At 39.5% G+C, this 23,844-nt stretch overlaps 1 protein-coding gene and 2 long non-coding RNA genes across 11 annotated transcripts in view; 2 read left to right on the forward strand and 1 right to left on the reverse strand.

Annotated features, from left to right (window-relative positions):
- pak6b (p21 protein (Cdc42/Rac)-activated kinase 6b) overlaps positions 1–18,548 on the forward strand; it is a 60,702-nt gene extending 42,154 nt beyond the window's left edge. For 7 of the 9 annotated variants that reach the window (XM_087297689.1, XM_087297691.1, XM_087297692.1 and 4 more), the window contains 6 exons: positions 3,737–4,162; positions 7,674–7,807; positions 8,600–8,726; positions 9,103–9,228; positions 12,991–13,125; positions 16,195–18,548. In XM_087297689.1, coding sequence (XP_087153815.1) covers positions 3,737–4,162; positions 7,674–7,807; positions 8,600–8,726; positions 9,103–9,228; positions 12,991–13,125; positions 16,195–16,362 — 1,116 coding nt within the window. In that variant the 3' untranslated portion in view covers positions 16,363–18,548. 9 annotated transcript variants of the gene reach the window in all.
- The window catches only part of LOC147839507 (uncharacterized), a 519,823-nt gene that overhangs the window by 123,020 nt on the left and 372,959 nt on the right, over positions 1–23,844 (forward strand). The window lies entirely within an intron of this gene.
- On the reverse strand, positions 18,329–23,783 carry LOC147839508 (uncharacterized). Its single transcript, XR_015519079.1, has 2 exons — positions 21,593–23,783; positions 18,329–21,536 (listed from the first exon to the last, which is right to left on the reverse strand). It is a non-coding gene; the product is annotated as an uncharacterized LOC147839508 (long non-coding RNA).

Below are 23,844 nucleotides of genomic sequence, written 5' to 3' on the forward strand. Positions count from 1 at the left end.
GTGTGTGTGTGTGTGTGTGTGTGTGTGTGTGTGTGTGTTTGTGTGTGTGTGTGTGTGTGTGTGTGTGTGTGTTTGTGTGTGTGTGTGTGTGTGTGTGTGTGTGTGTTTGTGTGTGTGTGTGTGTGTGTGTGTGTGTGTGTGTGTTTGTTTGTTTGAGTATAACATTTGTATATGTGTGTGAGTTTGTATGTATGTGTGTTGTAGTAAGTGTGTGTTAGAATGTTTATATGTGTGTGTGCATATGTGGGTATGTGTGTGTTAGAATGGGTGAGAGTCTGTGTGTGTGCGCGTTTGTGTGTTTATACTGTATGTGTTTGTGTGAGCACAATATGTTTATATGTGTGTGTGTTGTGGTGAGTTTGTGTTAAAATGTGTATGTGTGCACGCGTGTATGTGTGTGTGTTTATATGGGTATATGTGTTAGAATGGGTGAGAGAGAGTTTGAATGTGTGCGCGCATTAGTGTGTATGTGTGTGTGTGTGAGAGCTTAATTATATGTGTTTGTGTGAGTATATACATGTGTGTGTGTGTTTGTGTGTGTATACACTCTCAAACTAGACCCTTATATCAAATAGACTGCATCATTATCAAAACTAACAGAGGGGTCAACCACATACAAAAACTCAACCACGACTAAAAACTCAACTATTTAGTCTCCACTACACTTCCTAATCTGCAATTGCCTCTCTGAATATCACACTAACTGTACCCAAAAAAAAAAAAAACTAATACTACTAATACTCCCCTTCTTAGACTTTACAGACCTGAAACTTGCCTATAGCACTTATTCATTGTTGTGTAAATTGCTTCCTTGTCCTCATTTGTAAGTCACTTTGGATAAAAGCGTCTGCTAAATGACTAAATGTAAATGTAAATACAAATACATTCCAACAATTAAACTAAATTATTTCAAACGTGGGCGGTGCGGTGGCGCAGTGGGCAGCACTTTCACATCACAGCAAGAAGGTCGCTGGTTTGAGCCTCAGCTGGGTCAGTTGGCATTTCTGTGCATGTTCTCCCCGTGTTGGCGTGGGTTTCCTCCGGGTGCTCCAGTTTCCCCCACAGTCCAAACACATGTGCTGTATTCTAAAATGCGGAAGTGCGCTTTGTTTTTCCTATGGGAGAAACGACTAGGAATAATAAACGGCAGAAAACGGTCAAACTAGTCACTCTACAAAGAAGTGTTTGCATGATTATACAGACAGAGTAGAATAATATAAAGTTTGCAACATCAAGCAGCAAAACAAGCTGTTTATAACGTCTAAAAATGAATGAAAGTGAATGAGACCGGAAGTCTCGAGCCAAAATGACTCAAATGGCTGCGCCCGCTCATAGACGGAGAATAAGGTGAACTAGAACCTAAAGTTCATTGATAAACTTTGATGTTGGCTTGAGAAAGTCAAACGTTTATGGCATTGTTAGGTGGTTGCTAAGCAGTTGCTAAATGGCAATGCTCGTGTACATGTTTGATCAAATGCTAATACTTAGTAGGCATTTCTAGCATATGTTATTGCATTTAGATAATCATTCATAGCATGTAGCTAATCGTTATTAGCACTTGGCTTCCATTATCATTGTTACCATGCATAGTACACAGGAAGTCCCTACAATGTTCTGATGTAGAGATATTGCTATTTTTAAATGGTTGCTAGGTTATACTGTTTTATTGCTATGGGGACATTTGACAGGTTAGTGATGATACATCAAAGTCTTTATGAGTGTCAAAAACTGGACTTGAACATTATGTATTCCTGGTGTTGGGTTGTGGCTGGAAGGGCATTTGCTGTGTAAAACAATTGCTGGATAAGTTGGCAGTTCATTCCGTTGTGGCGACCCCTGATTAATAAAGGGACTAAGGGAATGAACATTATGTAAAAATGGCTTGCTGTATTTTTTGGAAAATACAATGCTTAATAAGTGTGAAGTTGATACATGCAAAAATGACTTGCCATATCAGTAAAAAATATGGAGTTTAAGTCAAAAATGGCTTGTCATATTTTGAGAAAAATAATGCTTAAAAATTATTTATTGGAAAACTATAAGTCTGATTAACCTTAAAGATATAGCAACAAAATCTAACGCATCTAAATACAGCTTTTGGCCGAATTTGGGGCTTGTATAATTTTTTTATATGCCCGGATTATAAAAATTTAATATTTAACATTTTTTATTAAAAAAATGATAAGTCTTACAGGCATGAGGAGATATAGCAACAATCTTGAATGCAGAAGGCACATTTTGACCACATTTGGGCCTTGTGGCATGAACGACCTAGGAGGAGATACGTTTGTTTTCAAGGACAGAGTAGTATAACAGTATGTTGGCTTTCTCAAGCCAACATAATAAGTAGAGAACAAAAACTAGCAGTCCAAACTGCCATAATAAAAAATATAATTGCAGAGCAACCTGTTTTCTCTTGTCATTGATGTTTAACTGTAATAGGCAAAACTGTCCGATATATAAACAAAAGCAAATGATGCATCAACGTTTGATTTTAAAAAAAATCTTAATTTGGTTATAAAACTTTATAATCAATCATTCATTCATTTTCTTTTCAGCTTAGTTCCTTTATTAACCAGGGGTCGCCACAGCTGAATAAATTAACAACTTATCCAGCACATGTTTTCCTCCGCGGATGCCCTTCCAGCTGCAACCTATCACTGGAAAACACCCATACATTCTCATTCACAACTACGGGCAAGTTAGCTTACCCAATTCACCTAAAGCGCATGTGTTTGGACTGTGTGTCCCGGAGGAAACCCACACGAATGCGGGGAGAACATGCAAACGAGGCTCTAACCAGTGACCTTCTTGCTGCGACTGCGCCACCCTGCTGCCCAAATTTGTAATCATTATAATAAATTATAAAAATATTTAAAAATAAAAATGAACAAGATTAATGATATGATGTATTTCCGGAAACTTCCTACTTCTCTGTTTATTGGTTTGACTTCACAGTGGCTTTCTTTTGACCGCCCCTGTCATTTTAAAGAATGTGCGCCACAATGGCGCACGCGTCAAGTATAAAAGCCTCGTCCGTTTCATGAGGTGCGAAAACGGTGAAAGTATAAATCAGACTTAAGATGTTTTTTTGTTTTTTTTCTGTGCATCTAACCCAGGAATGGGCAAACTCGGTCCTGGAGGGCCAGCGTCCTGCACAGATTAGCTCCAACTCTAATCAAACACACCTGCGTATAGAGTTCTAGTGATCCTGAAGACACTGATTTGCTTGTTCAGGTGTGTTTGATAAGTGTTGGAGCTCAACTGTGCAGGACACCGGCCCTCCTGGACTGAGTTTGTCCATCCCTGATCTAACCTGTCTTTGGTACTGTTCAATTTAGTAATTTTATTTTACCACTAATTTTGTGATTTGATATTGCGATATAGGTCTTCAATTTAATACTGAATGGTCTTAAAAAGTCTTAAATAGGACGTTATAAAATCTGCAGAAACCCTGTTACAAGACTTCAGTCTATTATGCTGCTGTATTTTCTCCCGTTTACAGCGCATTTAAAGAAAAAAAAAGTTTATTTATCTTTACAAATTTATACAAATTATTCAGCTTGATTCAAAAATTCACTTAATTTTGAAATATTATTTCTGAAAACAAAATAATAGCTTTTGCTTGTCCTGTAAATGCTTCTTGATTTAAGAATTTTTTTACTTAAAAACAAGACTGAAGCTCCAAGCATGCAGTATCCCTGAAAAACAGATGTGCATTTTCTCTGGTTTACAGGTCAATTCTCCAAATCTTCCAGCTGCATCTAAACCCAATGGCACCAGCAGTCCAAAACCAGGCCATGGGATAATCTCTATGCAGACGCCTCGCCGTTCCTCCACTGATAACACCCTCAAACTCTCCACTATCCCAGCCGATGTTCCTCCAGCACAGGACAGCCCGTCAGAGCCCAGACAGGCCCCCAGCGGAGCCTCGTCTCCTGGGCTGACAGAGCCCAGCGTCACACACACACAGTTCAGAGCCGCGCTGCAGATGGTGGTGGATCCGGGAGACCCGCGCTCATACCTGGAGAACTTCATCAAGATCGGGGAGGGCTCGACTGGGGTGGTGTGCATCGCCAGAGAGAAGCACAGCGGACGACAGGTGGCCGTCAAGATGATGGACCTGCGCAAACAGCAGAGGAGAGAGCTGCTCTTCAATGAGGTGATGCATGCGCTGTGTATGAAAACAAATCAATCTGGAAATAGAGTATGGAAGGTAATTCCTGCCAACTTTAAATAAATCAATTAAACCTTGGACATTAAAATGAAAACCAGATTAACAGTTTCATTATAAAACACTGTTTGCAAAATATCTGCCAAAATTGAAAATAAAATGCAAACAATTTTTACAAAGCGTGCTTTTAATGTTTATACAACAGTTCTGTCTGGTTCTCAAATCTGATTGGCTGATAGCCGTGCGATAATCTGCAATATCAGAACTCCTACAGCCTCTTTACCCTTTGTGTATTACTCCGCCCACATACAGCCAGCAAAAGGATGCTTGCTCAGCTGTTCAACTGTCAGCTTATGACTTGAATCCGGAAGAAAGTAGTTCCTCATACAAAAGTGTTTTTGAGACTCTACATGTTTGATTTTGTTTTTATATACACAATAATGCCGTCAAACTGTTGTATAAACGCAATATCACATGAGTAGTAGTGCGATATGGCTGTATATCGGCACTGTTGGGGGCACTAAGCCAACGCACGCCTCCCACCAGTACCGATATACAGCCTTATCGCACTGCTACTCGTGTGATATCGCTCATTCACGCTATAATAGTGACACAATTCAAATAAAAATGTACATTTAGGTTTTCCTTTTATTGACACTTTTATTTTTCATTTTCGATTTCATTTTCAACGTCAACCTAATATGCAAATTAGGGGTGTCACGATTTCGACTTTTAATCGAAATCATGACACCAATGCTCAATTTCGATTATCGAATCAAAAAATAGTATCGTCGATGCTGCCACGCCCCCATGTCACGTCAGCTTGGCTTGCCAAGCGGGAAAAAACAGGCTTGTTGAAGTGCTTGTTAAACTGCAGAAGCAGGAGACCCGTCGACAGAGCTTAAACCCTCTCCTCTTTCAATGAAGTCGCCGGTGTGGAAGCATTTTGGATTTCCAGTGAGTTATGTTGACAACGTTCGTGTTATCGACAAAAAAACAAAACACAGTTTTGCAAGCTCTGCTATGTACTACTCTGCTATGAACGTACGGTTCTTCCGATAGACAACACCAGCATCGCGATCCTCCACCCGCCCCCATTGCAAATCCGCTCGCGAAAAGTTCACACTCAGGCCCTGTTTACACTGTCTTTGTTTTTAAATGGCATTTTAGAACGACAACGATTTGACATCCACAGTGGCGTTTAGCAGCCCTCCTTCCTCACTACCTCTGAAAATGCACATCACATGACCACACAGACGCAGACGCACGCAACCATGCGCTCGAGACAGCAGGTCCAGGCAGTCAGAGGACTGCTTCAATCTTTCACTCACTTGTACTTAGGCATTTTAGTGAACACCTCAGATACTGTTGGCTGGTTCCTGTCGGTTGTGCGTCTTTTTTACCGACGCCACTATAACGACACAGATCACTGCCTATTCACGAGTCCCACAGAAAAAGTGATTGACAGGTGTAATTATGTGTGTATCTTGCCTTTATTCATTTACTGTATGATTTGTTTATGGGTAAAACAAAGACCATGCAGGTCAGGTAGTTTAAACGGTAGGCTACTAATAATTAATTGGTCATTAATTAATTAATTATTCATAATCGAAAATCGAATCGTGCCTTTAGAATCGAAAATTTAATCAAATCGAGGATTTGGAGGATCATGACACCCTTAATGCAAAGCTTATGCTAATCAGTGGGAGGGGCATATTCGAGGGAGCTTTAAAGCTTTAAATTTGGGTAGGCAAAATCCCAAAATAGCACTTGGGTTTAAGAACTTTTAAACATAAAAGCACTTATAAAGAATAAATAAATCACTTCAAGTGTCCACCCCCCCCCCCCCACCCCCAAATAAGTGTTTAAAACAATCTATAAAATGGGCGATGCAGTGGTGCAGTAGGTAGTGCTGTCGCCTCACAGCAAGAATGTCACTGGTTTGAGCCTCGGCTGGTTCAGTTGGCATTTCTGTGTGGAGTTTGCATGTTCTCCCTACGTTCGTGTGGGTTTCTTCCGGGTGCTCCGGTTTCCCCCACAGTCCAAACACATGCGGTACAGGTGAATTAGGTAGGCTAAATTGTCCGTAGTGCATGTGTGTGTATGAGTGTGTGCTGATGTTTCCCAGAGATGGGTTTCAGCTGAAAGGGTGTAAAAATGTGCTGAATAAGTTGGCGGTTCATTCCGCTGTGGCGACCTTGAATTAATAAAGGGACTAAGCCGACAAGAAAATGAATGAATGAACAAATTAATCTATAAAATGTCAAATATACAAGTCACCGAAGTTCCGCTGCTTTAGTTTCTGCCTTATTTAAATGTTTAATGACTGCTGGTGTGTGTGTGTGTGTGTGTGTGTGTGTGTGTGTGTGTGTGTGTGTGTGTGTGTGTGTGTGTGTGTGTGTGTGTGTGTGTGTGTGTGTGTGTGTGTGTGTGTGTGTGTGTGTGTGTGTGTGTGTGTGTGTGTGTGTATGTATGTATGTATGTATGCATGCATGCATGTATATACATACATATACAGTTAAAGTCTGAATTATTAGCCCCCTAATTACCCCCCCCCCTCCCCCATGTCTGTTTAATGGAGAGCAGATTTTTCTACACATTTCTAATCATAATAGTGTTATGATAATATTAGACAAAAAATTCAAAATTAGGTTAACTAGACAGGTTAGGGTAATTAGGCAAGTTATTGTATAATGGTGTTTTTTTCTGTAGCCTATCGAAAATAATATTTAGCTTAAAGGGGCTAATAATATTGACCTTAAAATGGTTCTTAAAAAATTAATAACTGCTTTTATTCTAGTCGAAATAAAACAAATAAGGCTTTCTCCAGAAGAAAAAATATTATCAGACATACTGTGAACATTTCCTTGCTCTGTTAAACATAATTTGTGAAATAATTAAAAAAGAAAAACAAAATCAAAGGGGGGCTAATAATTCAGACTTCAACTGTATATATAGTTGGCGGTTCATTCTGCTGTGGTGACCCCTGATGAATAAAGGGACTAAGGCAAGGGAAAATGAATGAATGAATGATACATATAGATATTAAATAAAAAAAATTATAACACATTTTAATCTGTTTTTATGTTTTTAATCTCTTTTATTATTTGTTTTTATTTTCTTATACACTTCTCTTATTTATTCCTGTTTATGTAAAGCACTTTGAATTGCCACTGTGTATGAAATGTGCTATAGAAATAAATTTGCCTTGCCTTAATGGTGATAAATATAACAAAATTAGCGATGGCTTTAACATTTCTCCAATTCCTGTGTATTTATGATTTAAAGTTGTGTTTGGCTTAAAATTATTTTTTTTTTATTCTGTAAACTTTTGTTACGTTTTCTAAATGTTTTGTTATTCTAATAACATTTCATTTTCTAAAGAAAAAAACAAACCAATATTTTATCAAACCTTTATAGAACAACATACCTAATAAATCCAGAGAAACTGCATGTGTTAAGTTGTGTGCATGGTGTGTGTGTGTGTGTGTGTCCTCAGGTGGTGATCATGCGGGACTACAGGCATCAGAATGTGGTGGAGATGTACAAGAGTGCGCTGGTGGGTGAAGAGCTGTGGGTGATCATGGAGTACCTGCAGGGCGGCGCTCTCACCAACATCGTCTCAGAGACCAGGTGAGAAACACTGACTCATAGCCTTTACCTCACCACAACACACAACACTGTGGCCTAACAATGTGTGTGCGCATGTGTTTATATACGTGTGTGTGCATGTGTGTCTGTGTTTGTGTGCGTACATGAGTGTTTGTGCATGCATATCTGTATGTGTTTGCATGTGTTTCTATATGTGTGTGCGCCCATGAGTGTTTATGTGTGTGTGCGCATGTGTGTCTATATGTGCACGAGTATATATATGTGTGTGTGCTTGCAAATATGTGTGTGTTTGTGGGTGCGTACATGTGTGTCTGTGCGTGTGTGTGCTTGTGTGTCTGAATGTGTTTGCATGTTGTCTATATGTGTGTGCGTGCATGAGTGTATATGTGTGTGTGCGCATGTGTGTCTATATGTCTGTGTGTGCATGTGTTTATATATGTGTGCATGTGTGTCTATATGTGCGTGTGTGCATGTGTTTATATATGTGTGCGTGTGTGCGCTTATGTGTGTGTGTGTGCGCATGTGTTTCTATATGTGGTGTGCATGCATATGTGTGTGTGTGTCTTTGTCTGCATGTGTGTCTGTGTGTGCCCGTGCATGTGTGTCTGTGTGTGTGTGTGAGTACATGTGTTTCTATATGTGTATGTGTGTGTGCATGTTTGTCTATATGTCCGTGTGTGCATGTGTTAATATATGTGATGTGCGTTCATATGTGTGTGTATGCATCTCTGTCTAAATGTGTGTGTGTGTGTGTGTGTTTGTTTTTGTTTGTGTGCATGTGTATCTTTATATGGTGTGTGTGTGTGTGTTCAGGCTGACAGAGGAGCAGATAGCAACGGTGTGTGAGTCTGTCCTGCAGGCTCTGTGTTATCTTCACTCTCAGGGCGTCATCCACAGAGACATCAAGAGCGACTCCATCTTGCTGACGCTGGACGGCAGGGTAGCATTCACACACACACACACACACACACACACACACTCATTCAGCTGAATATCTTATCCAGAGCCACAATAAAAGAAGCATTTCAGATCATCAGAGAGCAGCAGTATGTAAATGACGCCGGATCGTTGATCGGTCGTTGTTCAATGAGTTGTCCATTTTAAATGAATTATTTATTCAACTCAATAACGATGAGTCCTCTGAGCGAGTGATTCATTCATTAGCACATACACACATCACACAGGAAGAGGAGATCAGTTCATTTTTGAAGTCTTCTGTCGGGTTTGAGTCATTCATTCATCACCTGACAGACAGAAGCCGATCGTACACCGTCAAATGTCAAAAGGTTTGAATTTTCTATGTATTTTTCCCGCAGGTCAAGCTGTCAGACTTTGGCTTCTGTGCTCAGATCAGTAAAGACGTACCCAAGAGGAGGTCTCTGGTCGGGACTCCATACTGGATGGCACCGGAGGTGGTTTCTAAGACGCCGTACGGCACTGAGGTCAGCAACACTTCAGGCTTTAAAAAGTCTTAAATTCACTAAACTTTTGTCTTGTAGGTCTTAAATCATTTTAAACAGGTCTTCATTTTCTGCTGTCCTTGTAAATCTACCCAATCAGGCCAGCATGCATCCAAAAACCCAACACTCCATCTAACACAAATACACTTGATTGAACATGTACACACACACATCACCTATATACTCTAAGGGCTCTATTTTGCCGTGGCGCATGGTCTAAAAGCGTTGAGTTTATTTTCTTAATGAGTTATAGGTGTGTTTTAAGAATAAACCAATCAGAGTCTCATCTCCCATTCCCTTTAAGAGCCAGCTGCGTCACGTCAAGAGCGCATTCGCTATTTACAGGACGCAAAGTAAGTCTAAGTGGAAAAAATGAGCATTTCACAAGCAAACAGTTCACAGTTAACAGAAAACAGTTAAACAGAGCATCTACTGCGTGAGAATGAGAGATAATGGATCTACTTTCACTTTCGCTCTTGGATAGAGAAACCTTTACGCACAGACATCAATTAGCCTATAAATAAATACTTTTGTTTGTTAAGCGCAAATATTCGTTTCAAAACTATTTCTAAATTCAGTTCTAATTTCCAGCAAACGAATAAATGAACAATAATAATGAAGTGTGCTCAAAAACCTGAGTTATATCCTAAAACACATGCTGTGCCCCATATGGTCTAAAACCTGACAGGTGGGCAAATCTAAACTTGTTTTTAATGAAACAAATATAAATATGGATATAATAAATAATACTGCTAATTATAATAACATTATACAAAAGCAAATTGTTATGAATGAACTGAAAAAGCCTCCCGAGATGAAGAAGACATAAAAGCAGTGATTTTTCATATTTATGTAGGCTAGAAAATAGTATGTTGTGTAATATTTTAATCCTTTATATTTATATTCTATATCTATTCTTATTATATCCTATATATATCCTTAATATTTAAATGTTTTCATATGTAAAGATATTTGCCTATTGCTCTCTTGTGTGTATTAAGCAGTGTGTAAGCGAGGTGCAACTCTGTGCTGGAGTTTAGACCGGGTTTGTTTTGGTCTAATGAAAAATCTATTATAGTTTCTCAAAATAGCAACTCGCCAACAGTCCGCCTCAGAACACCTTCCTTTTTAGAGCAGAACGCCTATATGGGCGCACAAATGAGCGCTAATGCATTTGCTATTTAAACAGCGTAGCGCAACGCCTCAAAACCACTCTTGCGCCAAGCTGAAACTACCAAAAGACTATTGCGCCACGCCTTGCGCCACACTGCGCCGGGTGTATGATAGGGCCCTATAACTGCAGGTTAACTATGTTTATATATCATAACTTTAACTCTTAAAAGCGATTAGTTACTAGTTGATTAGTTATTAGTAACTAATAAAGTGATGGTAACTAATAACCTTCAACTATTCCAAATATGTAATGTAATGTAATGTGTATTTATATAGTGCATTTATTGTGTATGGCCATACACCCAAAGCGCTTCACAGTCATGAGTGGGTCTCTCCACACCACCACCAGTGTGCAGCATCCACTTGGATGATGCGACGGCAGCCACAGGACAACAGCGCCAGTGCGCTCACCACACACCAGCTATAGATGGAGTGGAGAGACAGTGGTCGAGGCAATTCGGTGGAAGGAGATGATTGGGAGGCCATGATCGTAAGGGCCGATAGAGGGACTTTGGCCAGGACACCAGGGTTAAACCCCTGCTCTTACACGAGAAGTGCCATTGACAGTGTAGTGTCCCCTTCACTATACTGGGGCATAAGGACTCACGCAGACCACAGGTTGAGCGCCCCCTGCTGGCCTCACTAACACCACTTCCAACAGCAACCTAGTGTTCCCTAGTGGTCTCCCATCCAGGTACTGACCAGGCTCAGCTCTGCTTAGCTTCAGTGAGTAACCGCTCTTGGGCTGCAGGGTGATATGGCTGTGTCTCTTATATAGAGTATGCTTCCTCCTCAGGTAAATGCATAAATAGCAGGCTTATAGGTAGTCTGGTGGAAAGGGTGGTGCTTTTTACTTAAAATATGGACCTTTTTGCAGTTATTAGCCTCAATTTCTATGTAATTATGACGTCTAAATACGTTTTAAGCACTATTGTTTGCTGGATTAGCTTGTCGGATGGTCATCAAACACACTTTTTTTTTTTTTTTTGGCTGTGGCATGTGAATATGATTGTAATGCATTAATGTGCAGCTTTTGTAAAGCTGCTTTGAAACAATAGTTATGAAAGTGTTACACAAATAAACCTGAATCAGATTAACTCTATTTACTAATGTGGTTTAATTATCGGGCGACGCTTTATAATAAGCTTGTATTAAGTAATGCATTTACTAACATGAACACACAATACATTTACTACAGTATCTGTTCATGATGGTCATTAAAATAAAGTAATTTATTGTTCATGTTAACTCATGGTGCATTAACTCAGAGGTTCTCAAAGTGGGGGTCGCGGGACAATGAAGGGGGGTCCCCTGGTGATTTTCAAAAATCAATACATTTTTATTAAACCTTAGACTTACTGTATTTTATCAATAACCTACTGAAGAGAAAAAAAAATAGTCGTTTATGGTTACTATAAACTATATAGTTACTATAGTAGCTTATAGTTACTGGTTCTATTGGATTGTGACTTCTCAGGTAATACATTATACTAAAGACACAGCAATACTGTCAGATGCAGCAGATTGATTTTATAACACCAGGTTAAACTTTCTGGCCCATTTACCGCACTGACATACATAAAAAAACACTTGGGTCTATTGGTGTGTGTGCGTCATTGAATACAAGGTTTCTGTATTTATAACCACCACCTCAGAGAATATTGGGGGTCACGAGTCACTGCCTTTGTCATTTTGTGGGTCGCGGGCTGAAAAGTTTGGGAACCCCTGCATTAACTGATGATAGCAAGCAGGCATTTGTATGTTAGTAATGCATTGGTGAATGATTAATAAATGCTGTACAAGTCTTGTTTTTTATTATGAGCAATATACACTCACTGGCCACTTTATTAGGTACACATTACTAGTACTGGGTTGGACCCCTTTTGCCGTTTAGAACTGTCTTAATTCTTCAGGGCAGAGATTCAACAAGCTACTGGAAATATTCCTCAGAGATTTTGCTCCATATTGACATGATAGCATCACACAGTTTCTGCAGAATTGTCGGCTGCACATCCATGATGTGAGATTTCTCATCAACAAGGCATTTGCGCCCACAGAACTGCCGCTCACTGGATATTTCCTCTTTGTCGGACCATTCGCTGTAAACCCTAGAGATGGTTGTGCGTGAAAATCCCAGTAGATCAGCAGTTTCTGAAATACTCAAAGCAGCCCGTCTGGAAGCAACAGCCATGCCACATTTAAAGTCTCTTATTCTTCCCCATTCTGATGCTCGCTTTGACCTGCAGCAGATCCTCTTGACCATGTCTACATGCCTAAATGCATTGAGTTGCTGCCATGTGATTGGCTGATTAGAAATGTGCGTTAACGAGCAGGTGAATACCTAATAAAGTGGCCGGTGAGTATATAATATTGTCTTGTAACATAATAACATGAAATTCAATAGGGTGTGCTAACTCTTTCACACGACAGTAAAGTACAGTGCACAAGCGCGTGTGATTGTGCATAAAGTTGCATGTTGTTGTTCAGAATCTAGAATCATACTCTCTGTCTGTCTGTGTGTCTGTCTGTCTATCTATCTGTCTGTCTGTTTGTGTGTGTGTGTGTGCGCAGGTGGATATTTGGTCTCTGGGCATCATGGTGGTGGAGATGGTTGATGGAGAACCTCCGTATTTTAGCGAAACACCAATTTCTGCTATGAAGAGACTGAGAGACGAGCCGCCGCCGACCGCCAGAAACGCCAGCAAGGTCAGACCAGCAGGATTATTATAGCGCAGTAAAATGATTAGAAATTATACATGCTGGGCAAAGATTGATGGCAATTCATCACATTCTAGAATTAAGTCAGAATTTTTTGCCCTCCTGTAAAATTTTGTGTAAAACATATGATGGATTAGTTGGCAGTTCACTCCACTGTGGCGTTCCCTGATAGATAAGGGACTAAGTCGAAGGAAACTGAATGAATAAATATATATTAGGGGAAAAATTGTATTGGATAGCACTTCTCATCCATCCCCATAAGATGCCATTGTTTAAATGATCAGTCCAGCAGGTGGCGCTGATCAACAGCAGTATTCCCTCAAAGATATTCAAAGCAAGTTAAATAGACCTTTATTATTACAGCAGAATTGAACACCGGAGGCGCCCTTCAAAGCAATTTATCGCTATTTCCGGTTTCACCAGGAGTCGCAGAAACATGACAGCCTCAGGACAGCGGATGACTTTCTCACTGTTAACTTTGCCATAATTTGGACAGGAAGATGTTATTCGGTGAATGTGTAAAACTGACGTAGCCTAGACAGCATTTAAAAGAAACCGATTTGCAGAATTTGTGCAGATAACGTGTCTTACACAAAGCGTTTGCAACGTCAGGTTCCAGTAAAGTGCACAGCTAACAGCATAAGGTCTGCTCATTCAAGCCATTCGTAAGCAAGATTAACACGGCTATTTAACATCCAGCAGGTTTAGTTTTATGTAGTGATGTTCTGATCAATACTAAAATATTGATATCTACGATACCAGCTTTGTATGTTCTAGAATAGATTATTTTATCAAAATATCCATATTTCGATAATTTGGAGCAAATATGTATTTTATTGGAAGTAGAAACACAGCGGAAAGTAACCACAATTACCCTAGTTTCTCTGAATAATTCCAACTTAGTCGGACTACTGCAGAATCGGAGCTCGCTAGCCACTCAGTCCGCTGGGTGGGCTGGCACATGTGAAGTTATGTGTGGAGCTCCTTCACTTCCATAAACTCAAACGATGCAGTTTGTGGCACGTGTAACAAAAACAGTGAGGTACTGTGGTAATACTACAAACCTAATCAAACATCTACATAGAAATCACAAGACAGAATATGACAACGCCATAATTAGGCGGTCAGACGAGGAGGAAAGGAGAGGTACAGATGCTGCTAGGGCGAGACAGACATCGCTTTCAGCGTCCTTAGGTGCAGCAGGCAGGCACCATCCAGGTACAGAGGGAGAAAATGCGGCGATGTGGCTGTGTTAGGTGTTGTGGGCTTTTTTGTGACAATGATAAAACAACGAAAAAAGGTTCAAAACACTTTCATGAGAACCGGATTAACATGTCACAAAATGTAGAAGTGTGAATGTTCTTTTAAGATGTTCAGGCAGGCGTTTTAAGATATACATGCTCAGAAGCTGTCAATAATTATGTAAGTTGGCTTTTTGTATAATAATTCTTCATCAATAAACAATAATAACCCGTAATATGGTTCGTATTCAGTATAAAGTGACACTTTTAAGTACACTACTTGTTACTTTAATAACCCAAACAGTCTTTTTTGGGCAGTATCGGAATCGGATCGGTATCGCCGATACTCGTCTTCATTTTACTTGATATCGGATCGGATAGGAAATCAGTGGTATCGCACATCACTAGTTTTATGTCAGTTGTCCCGTCTGTAAACTGTGCTAACCCCTCCTTTCTTTTTATTCGAGTCAGATATAGTGAATGGCGAGGCAGTTATACAGGCGAGTTGCTATCGGTCAATGCGGGAGCCCCATACATTACAGGCTGTTTATTGCTTTGTGTAACACGTTAGCTCCTTCTACTCGTGGAAAAAATACATTTTTATTATTTATTTGAAGAACAGCAAGTAACATTTTACAAAACAAAAATATACATGCCAGGAGGTAATAAAATACAAATATGCAAAATGTAATGTTACATATGTAATAATTAAATACTTTGTAGAGGTCACACATTTTTAAAGTGGGTCGAGCTTTCTTGTTTAGAGAGTTGATACTGGTACTATCCAGGGACCAGACGAGTCTTCGCTGAAGCCAGCTTCCAGCCTCCACCGCTGAGACTGCAGCGCTGCACAAGACTTTTGGCCAGTGGAGAAATTAAAATGGTCGTGCCCAACTGAGTCTGGTTCTCTCAAGGTTTTTTTTTCTTCACTCTCCTATTGGTGAAGTTTTTTTTTCCTCTCCGCTGTCGCTACTGGCTCGCATGGTTCAGGATTGGTAGAGCTACACATTGATGAATTTGCTCTTCAGTGTTTGGACTCTCAGTAATGACTTTAAATCACACTGAACTGAGCTAAACTGAACTGAACTGAACTTAAACACTTAAAACTGAACTACACTGTTCCAGTTACTATGAGCATTTATGTGAAGCTGCTTTGACACAATCTACATTGTAAAAGCGCTATACAAATAAAGCTGAATTGAATATTATACAAGCATAGTTCAGTCATCAGTACCTTAAAATCTGGTTTCTTCAAAACTAAGCCCACCAGTCTTTGATTAAACATGATCTCCGCTCTGAAGTGCATACAGCATACGAACGTACTCCCGCATATAACTTGAAACGACATTCAACCCCTCTAATAATTTCGCCCATGATTTGCTTTGTCCTTCGTCTTTCGGGAGATCGTGGAAAAGTAAGGGTGTCATGTTTTTGAGTTGGAGCAGCAGGGAACGCTGCAATAACAGCGAAGAGATGACCCTGCCATTCTTTCTTACTCCGTCGCATTGAAACCGGATGTTGTGGTACGCTGTTTCTCTTACCGGAACCAGGAAGTGTGAAAAAGGCCTATAGATTAAAACTATTCTTTTAAAGCTGTCCAAATGTTACTCTTTATGCGCATCGATCTATAAAGTTCGAAGCATCCTCCTTACGCACACACAATCAAAGCATAAATGGTCATTTTGCTTTCTATGAAAAAGTCAGAATCATGTATTCCAGAGAGCAGTGTAATAATCTGATTTTATTATTATTATAACCATAACAAGCCACATGCCGTAGTTCTTGGATATTGACAGTGTGTGTTCTGCTTCATCAGATCTCTCCTGTCCTGCGGGACTTTCTGGACTCCATGTTGACCCGTGAGCCGCAGCAGAGATCCAGCGCATCTGACCTGCTCCAGCACCCGTTCCTGCTGCAGTGTTCATCACCCCGCTGCCTCATCCCACTGGTTGAGCAGACCCGCAGACGCACATCCCGCTGCTGACACACACACACACACACACTCATACTAACCCAGGCTCATTCTGATTACGTACCCCTATATACATTTCTGGAGAGCGTCAAATACGTCCCAGGAGCTACGTTTTTTTGCAGTTTTGTTTTTGCGAATCCACCAGAGGACGCTGTGTGTGCTTTTTCAGATCTCAAATCTCTCTTGTGAGTATGCCATTCACGCCTAAACCCATCCAATAGTGTTTTAAAAAAGCAATCCAGAAAAAGAAAAGCCCCTGCAGCGGCCTGGTTTTTACCACGTTTTAAGAGTTCACACTTAGCTGAAGATTGAATATAAAGCTTGTTTGGGATGCTGTCCTGGGAGAGAGCCCTGAGCTCAGAAGATCCTCATAAGAAATCTGGGGCTCCCTCCCGTTTGCAAGGCGAGAGGGGAGTTTGAGCTCAGGTAGATCTGGAGAACTCCCCTGCTGTAGTGGCTAATGAACAGATAGTGATCGCTCTTAAGAGAAAACTACTGACTAGGAGCATGTCTATGGTGCTGATTTGAATTAGTCAGTTAACTTAAGTTGCGTGTTTTTGGACAGTGGGAGGAAACCGGGGTACATATTAGTACAGGGAGAACGTGGAAACTCAGCACAGAAACACCGTCTGGCTCGGTAAGGACTAGAACCATGGTGGCTTATAGTGGCTTAGGAATCGTCTGATTGGTCAATCATAAATTGTAATCATAGCAGTCATAAACACGTGACCCTCTCCAAATAAGCTTATAAATAAACTTCACTTTGGTTTTTACCACATTCTCACCCTGTTATTTGCTGGTTTATTTATTTTTTTGGCTTCTGTTTTTGTCTTACCTGCTTTCTGGAACCGTTCTTCACCAGGATCTAAACCCATCTTACAACAGTAAACTCTAGGCAGATTGACTCTGCTTTGGTTATGTTGGTGCTGTTTTTGACCCATTAAATTTCATTATAATCACATTTTAATACCTCATTTATAATCACTGATTTATTTTGTCTGTGCCATGATGGCAGTAAATACTATTAGACTAACAGTAGTTTGTTCTGGAGACAATCCAAAACTAATGTTGCTTAAGGGGCTAATAATATTGACCTTAAAATGGGTTTAAAACTATCATGATTAAAAAATGTGTTGGAAAAAAAAAATCTGCTCTCTAAACAGAAACTGGGGAAACAATATACAGGGGGGCTAATAATTGGATCAAAACCCATCCTCACAGTCAATTCCTCTCTGCGTGTAAAGTCCACTGACGTACATGGCGAGCCACTGGACAAACTGGTAACAGCAGGAAAACTGTCCATAAGGAGGTAAGCGGTCAGCTGCTGGCGCAAAAAGGAGGGTCATACCACCCCATAGCGCTCATTTTAAAGACAAAATGCAGCCATACGTCCCTCTGGTTACATAAATTGCGATCTCCAGAAATGTATATAGGGGGACGTTTTTAGAATGAGCCGGTGCTGCAATAGTCATATCTGTGGACCCTTTTCACAAAACTATGACACGTTTAATGGTCATCATAATCCTAAATATTTACGCTTAAAAAAAAAAAACATACGTACATTTATATTTAAGTGTGTATTAGGTAATTTTCACATCAAATGACAAAAAAACTAATTACTGCTTGTGCGAGGCGTTAAATTTGGTGACAAAAACTCAACAATACACTGTTCAGATTGAATCCCCTTTGGTTATGCTGGTGCTGTTTTTGCTCCATTGACTTCCATTATAGTCACATTTATTGATTGCAAAGCCATCACAGCTTATAATCATGCATTCCTGAGGGACAATGTGTCGTTTTAACGGTTGTTAAAGAAGACATTTTGACCATAATGCCCAGCTCTAAATATACTGGATGCCATGACATGAATGCTAGTTTTGTTACTATTTAAATGTAAGTATTTCTGTTCCTTCTAAATAAGTGAGGACGTTATAATCAAACAGAAAAACAGGACATCATTAATCCACTGCACAAAACCTTTGACTAATGTTGTGTGCAATATCGAGATGTTTCATGGGGAGTTTATTGAATGCATCTTTTTGAAACATGCATTAAGAGTAACCCTGTTATGATAAAGCTATGTGTTAACCTTCTCTCTTTTCAGATCCAGCAGACTGTGAAGACACTGTTTTGATCTTTGCCTTCAGAGATAGAAAAAGACAATAAATGATAAATGAAGTCATGCTGTAAATATTTAATATAGCGATTTTGAACTCATTTGCTTCAGTTAAAGTCATAATTATTCACCCTCCTGTGAAAGTTTTCTTTTCAAATGATGTTGAAGAGATTCAGGAAATGTTCACAGTATTTACTATAATATTTGTTCTTCTGGAGAAAGTCTTATTTGTTTTATTTCGGCTAAAGTAAAAGCAGTTTTTAATTGTTTTAAAGCCATTTCAAAGTCAATATTATTAGCCCCCTTCAGCAATATTAGTGTTGGATTGTCTCCAGAACAAACCACTGTTATACAATGACTTGCCTAATTACCCAAACTTTACCCTAATTACCCTAGTGAAGCCTTTATAGAAGTGTCTTGAAGAATATCTAGCCTAATATTATTTACTGTCATCATGACAAAGAGGAAATAAATCAGTGATTAGAGATGAGTTATTAACACTATCATGATTAGACGTGTTGGACAAAATCTGCTCTCTGTTAAACAGAAACTTGAAGAAAAAATACAGGAGGGCAAATAACTCTGATTTTAACTGGAATCCTTTCAGACTAGTGGACGGAAAACATTGTTACGACTTTAGGGATTACGCTGTAGCAGAAATGGGTTTGGTTACTGTGAGCAAGAAAATGTGGACGAAACAAAACAATGTTATAAAAATGAGTCGAACCAGAAGGATTTGGCAGAAGTGAAAGTATTGATTATGTTTGGAAACATCTTAAGGGGCCAGCGTCAAAATAATAAATAAATACACTATTTTAATAACAATCAGGTTTCAGATAAATGTTTTTAAAGTTATACAAAGTTCAACCTTTGTGTGTTGTTGTGCCGTTTTCATCCACTCAGAGAAGAGATAGTTAAGGCCAAATTAGGACTCAAAATCACCTCAGTGTTTCAGCAAATGAGATGATTTTTGCCGACAAATCTTATTTTGACACACATTTTGGGAAAATGCTGAACACAATGAAGTTTTTAAAACAACAGTAAACTCTAGGCAGATTGACTCTCCTTTGGTTATGTTGGTGCTGTTTTTGACCCATTGAATTTCATTATAATCACATTTTAATACCTCATTTATAATCACTGATTTATTTTGTCTGTGCCATGATGGCAGTAAATACTATTAGACTAACAGTGGTTTGTTCTGGAGACAATCCAAAACTAATGTTGCTTAAGGGGCTAATAATATTGACCTTAAAATGGGTTTAAAACTATCATGATTAGAAATGTGTTGAAAAAAAAAATCTGCTCTCTGTTAAACAGAAACTGGGGAAACAATATACAGGGGGGCTAATAACTCTGACTTCAATTACAAGCCTTCCTTAAGACTAGTGGAGGGAAAACTATAGGGTTTAATCCTTAATAGTGAAAATATGGATGAAATTAAACACAAAAATGTGTTGAGAGATTCAGCAAAAGTGAGAGTATTTATTAGTGTGCTTGGGAATCTCTTCAGGGACAGACAAGGCCAAATTATTTAAATAAGTCAGATTTCAGATCATCTTTCTTTAGGTGTTACAAAGTTCAACCCTGTGTGCTGACGGGTCGTTTTCATCCACTCTTGGCTGATTTTGAGTCTTAATTTGGCCACAACTTTCTCGTCTCTGTGTTTTAGTAAATGGGATGACTTTTGGTGCCAAACTTTGAACATTTTATTTAATTTTAAGTGGAAAGCTTCATTTCTTGTGCCTATAGTAGTTTAAATAAGCTTGAAGTTTTAGTCAAATGCCTTAAAAACACATTTTTCCCCACAATTTTAAAAGCTGTTAGATTAGCCTGTGTGTGCTGTTGGTTTTCATCCACTTTGAGCTGATTTTAGAGTCTTAATTTGGCCACAGCTTTCTCTGTGTTTCAGCAGATGGGAGGATTTTTGCTGACAAATCTTATCTTGACATATTTCTTTTATCTTGACAGAAAATGCTTGGGAGTTTTTCTGAAACTCAATGCTCTGTTCAGACTGACCTCTCTTTGGTTCTGCTTTTGCCCCATTGACTTCCATTATAATCACATTTATTGACATGACAGCAGATAGTCATGCGCTCCTGATTGATGCTGGTTTTCCCTGTTGGGAATTGTCCTGTTGATCATCAGCTGCAGTGCAAAATAAAAAGCATAGTCTCTATCTTTTATTTGGAGCACAGTCTGTAAGACCTTTGCACACTTATATGTCTGAGAAACTCAAAATCCTCCCCTCGGCTCTCAGAACACAGTAAACACAGTGAGTGTATTCCTGCACACACACTAAAATCTAGAGATTTCCAAAAATTTCAGCCCTGCGACCCCCAAAATAACAATGCCAGTGACTCTGGACCCCCAGTATCATCTGAGGTGGTTATAAATATATAAAGCGCACACACAACAGGCCCAAGTCTCTTCATCATTTAATGGTGAGTGGTGTAAAGGTGTCAGAAAGTTTAACCTGGTGCCATAATAATCAATGTGCTGCATCTGATGCTATTGCTGTCTTTACTATAACGTAATCAACCCGAGAGTTGCTGATAGTTCTTTATTTACCTACATTTTTTCTTCTTCTTTTGATGTTATGGATAATAGATAGTCGTTCTAATAGTTTCATAAAATGAATTTGATTTTTGGAAATCACCAAGCGAGCCCCACTTTGGGAACCACTGCTATAATCTGCAGTTTTCCTCCACTGAACTCCATATAAAAGACAGAAACTCTTCAGCACAGGCCATCTAAAGGGTTAATGCAGACAACTGATGATCAACAGGAACAATGACACATGTTCCCTGTTTTCCATGAGTGTGTGTGCATGTGTGTGTGTGCTCTGCTGTGCTGAATGAGGCTCAGTGACTGAACAAAGAGTCTGATCACAGAACAGTTTGCTCTTCATTCTTGTGTCTATTTGGAGGTGTTGCTGAGTGGAGAAGATAGAGGACGTCCTTCAGCCTGAAGAGCGGGAATGTCTTGTATCAAAGGGCCCTGATAACACAAACATGCACACACTGATACACAGAAACACACACTCCCCCCACACACACACACACACACACTGATACACAGAAACACACACTCCCCCCACACACACACACACACACACACACACACTGATACACACAGAGGCGCACTGAACTGCATTAATTGCTTTGATTAAAATAACTCAACACTCAGTGGTTAGCACTGTGGCCTCACAGCAAGAAGGTTGCTGGTTTGAGTCCCGGCTGGTTCAGTTAGCGTTTCTGTGTGGAGTTTGCATGTTCTCCCTGTGTTGGTGTGGGTTTTCTCCTTGAGCTCCGGTTTCCCCCACAGTCCAAACACATGCTCTAGGGGAATTGAACTAAATTAACTGTATTGTATGGGTGTTTCCCGGTACTTGTTTGCGGCTGGAAGGGCATCCACTGTGTAAAACATATGCTTGGCGGTTCATTCCGCTGTGGTGACCCTTGCTCAATAAAGAGACCGAGTCGGATAACACTTTGTCACAATTCACGGTATTAACAAACCATTAACTAACACTATTAGCTTAATAAACGACTAATTAGCTGTTTAATAATAATTAGTAAGGCAGTAGTTGGGTTTAGGTTTTGGGTACGTTTGGTGATGTAGAATTAGACCGTCCTTTATAACTACTAATGAACAGTTCATATCTTAATAATAGACAGTTGGTGACATGAATTGTGACCTAAACTAAAGGGTTACCCAGGGCCGGATTAACCTAGGGGCACAAGCACACCTGTGGGGGGAGGGGGGGGACGCAGATTTTGTAGTGTCTATTTAGGCTAAGTGCAAATAGCACACCTTGTTGGAATGAGCTAGTTGAGTGATTCTCACCCATCACCGTTTGATTAACAGACAACATAACAAAAGAGAGCAGCAAACCGCATCATGAGTGGCGCAGCTCGTAAAGCGCATGGCAACACGTTTTGACACGATTGATCATGAACCCAGTTCGAATCCAGCGTCTGATGAACTCATTTTTCTTTCTCCCACTACATATCAGATTTTGCCTACTCATCACGAGGAAGACAAGTAGGAGTCATTAATAAGAGTGTGTATTATGGAAGACAGATTCATAGAACTGAACTGGATTGGAGAGGTGTTATATCCAAATCATGTGCATTCTATGGTGTGAAAGTTATACATTAAAAATACCCTAAATATATACATTTTTAGTAGTGCTTCAGTGAACCTGAACAGGTATATTAAAATCCATTAATGTTCACTAGTTGTATTAGTATTTTTTTTTTTTTCAAAGTGTGCTTTAAATGCTTTAAAAGTAAGTTCAATCTTTGTAGATTAGAAATATAGGCACTGTATATCTTTATTTTTTATACAGGCAATACATTATAGATTAAATTTATTTAAAAATATGATATTAATCTTGGGCGACACAGTGGCGCAGTGGGTAGTGCTGTTGCCTCACAGGAAGAAGGTCGCTGGTTCGATCCTCGGCTCAGCATGTTCTGCCTGCGTTCGCATGGGTTTCCTCCGGGTGCTCCGGTTTCCCCCACAGTCCAAACACATGCAGTACAGGTGAATTGGGTAGGCTAAATTGTCCATAGTGTATGTGGATGTTTTCCATAGATGGGTTGCGGCTGGAAGGGCATCCGCTGCGTAAAAACATGCTGGATAAGTTGGCGGTTCATTCCACTGTGGCGACCCCAGATTAATAAAGGGACTAAGCCGACAAGAAAATAAATGAATGAATGAAATTAATCTTGTTTTTTAATTCAACTACAGGGGTACGGACAGGTTGGGGGTCTACAAGACATTGTGCCCAGGGACCTCTGAATTCTTAATCCGGGCCTGTAAGCCTAAGGAAAATGAATGAATAAAGCATGAAGTATGCCAATGAAAATGTTCTTGTATTGTCTCTATCGTTAATAAAAGTATTAGTTTCTTTTAAAAAAATCGATCGATTTTAGATCTAATTTTTTGCTTGTTCAAACTACTTATTTAAAATAAGCTGAACCAACACAATTCTTGAGATTTCATTGCGACAACTTAATATTTTTATGTTCAATCCACATACATTTGATAAAAGTGTTAAGATTTAACCGATTTGTGTTGGGACAACATGAATGAATTGTGTGGAACCCTGCATTTTCACACAAATGACATATAAAACAATCAAGTTTTGAACACAAATAATGTCTTTACTGGGTTTGGCTTCACTACATGTGTCTATGATGAATAAAAGGAAAATATCCCATAATTTATTGTGCATTAGACATTATAAAAAAAACAGAAATGTGCGCACATCTAGAAAATCTTGAAGGCAGGTGCACGATCAAAAAACAAACATAAGTAGAAAAATATTCAAAGTAAATCGGCACACTGCCACTTTAGCTCTCCAAAAA

This window comes from Danio rerio, chromosome 20 (assembly GCF_052040795.2).
Source record: "Danio rerio strain M-AB ecotype USA chromosome 20, GRCz13ab, whole genome shotgun sequence".
Taxonomy (NCBI): domain Eukaryota; kingdom Metazoa; phylum Chordata; class Actinopteri; order Cypriniformes; family Danionidae; genus Danio; species Danio rerio.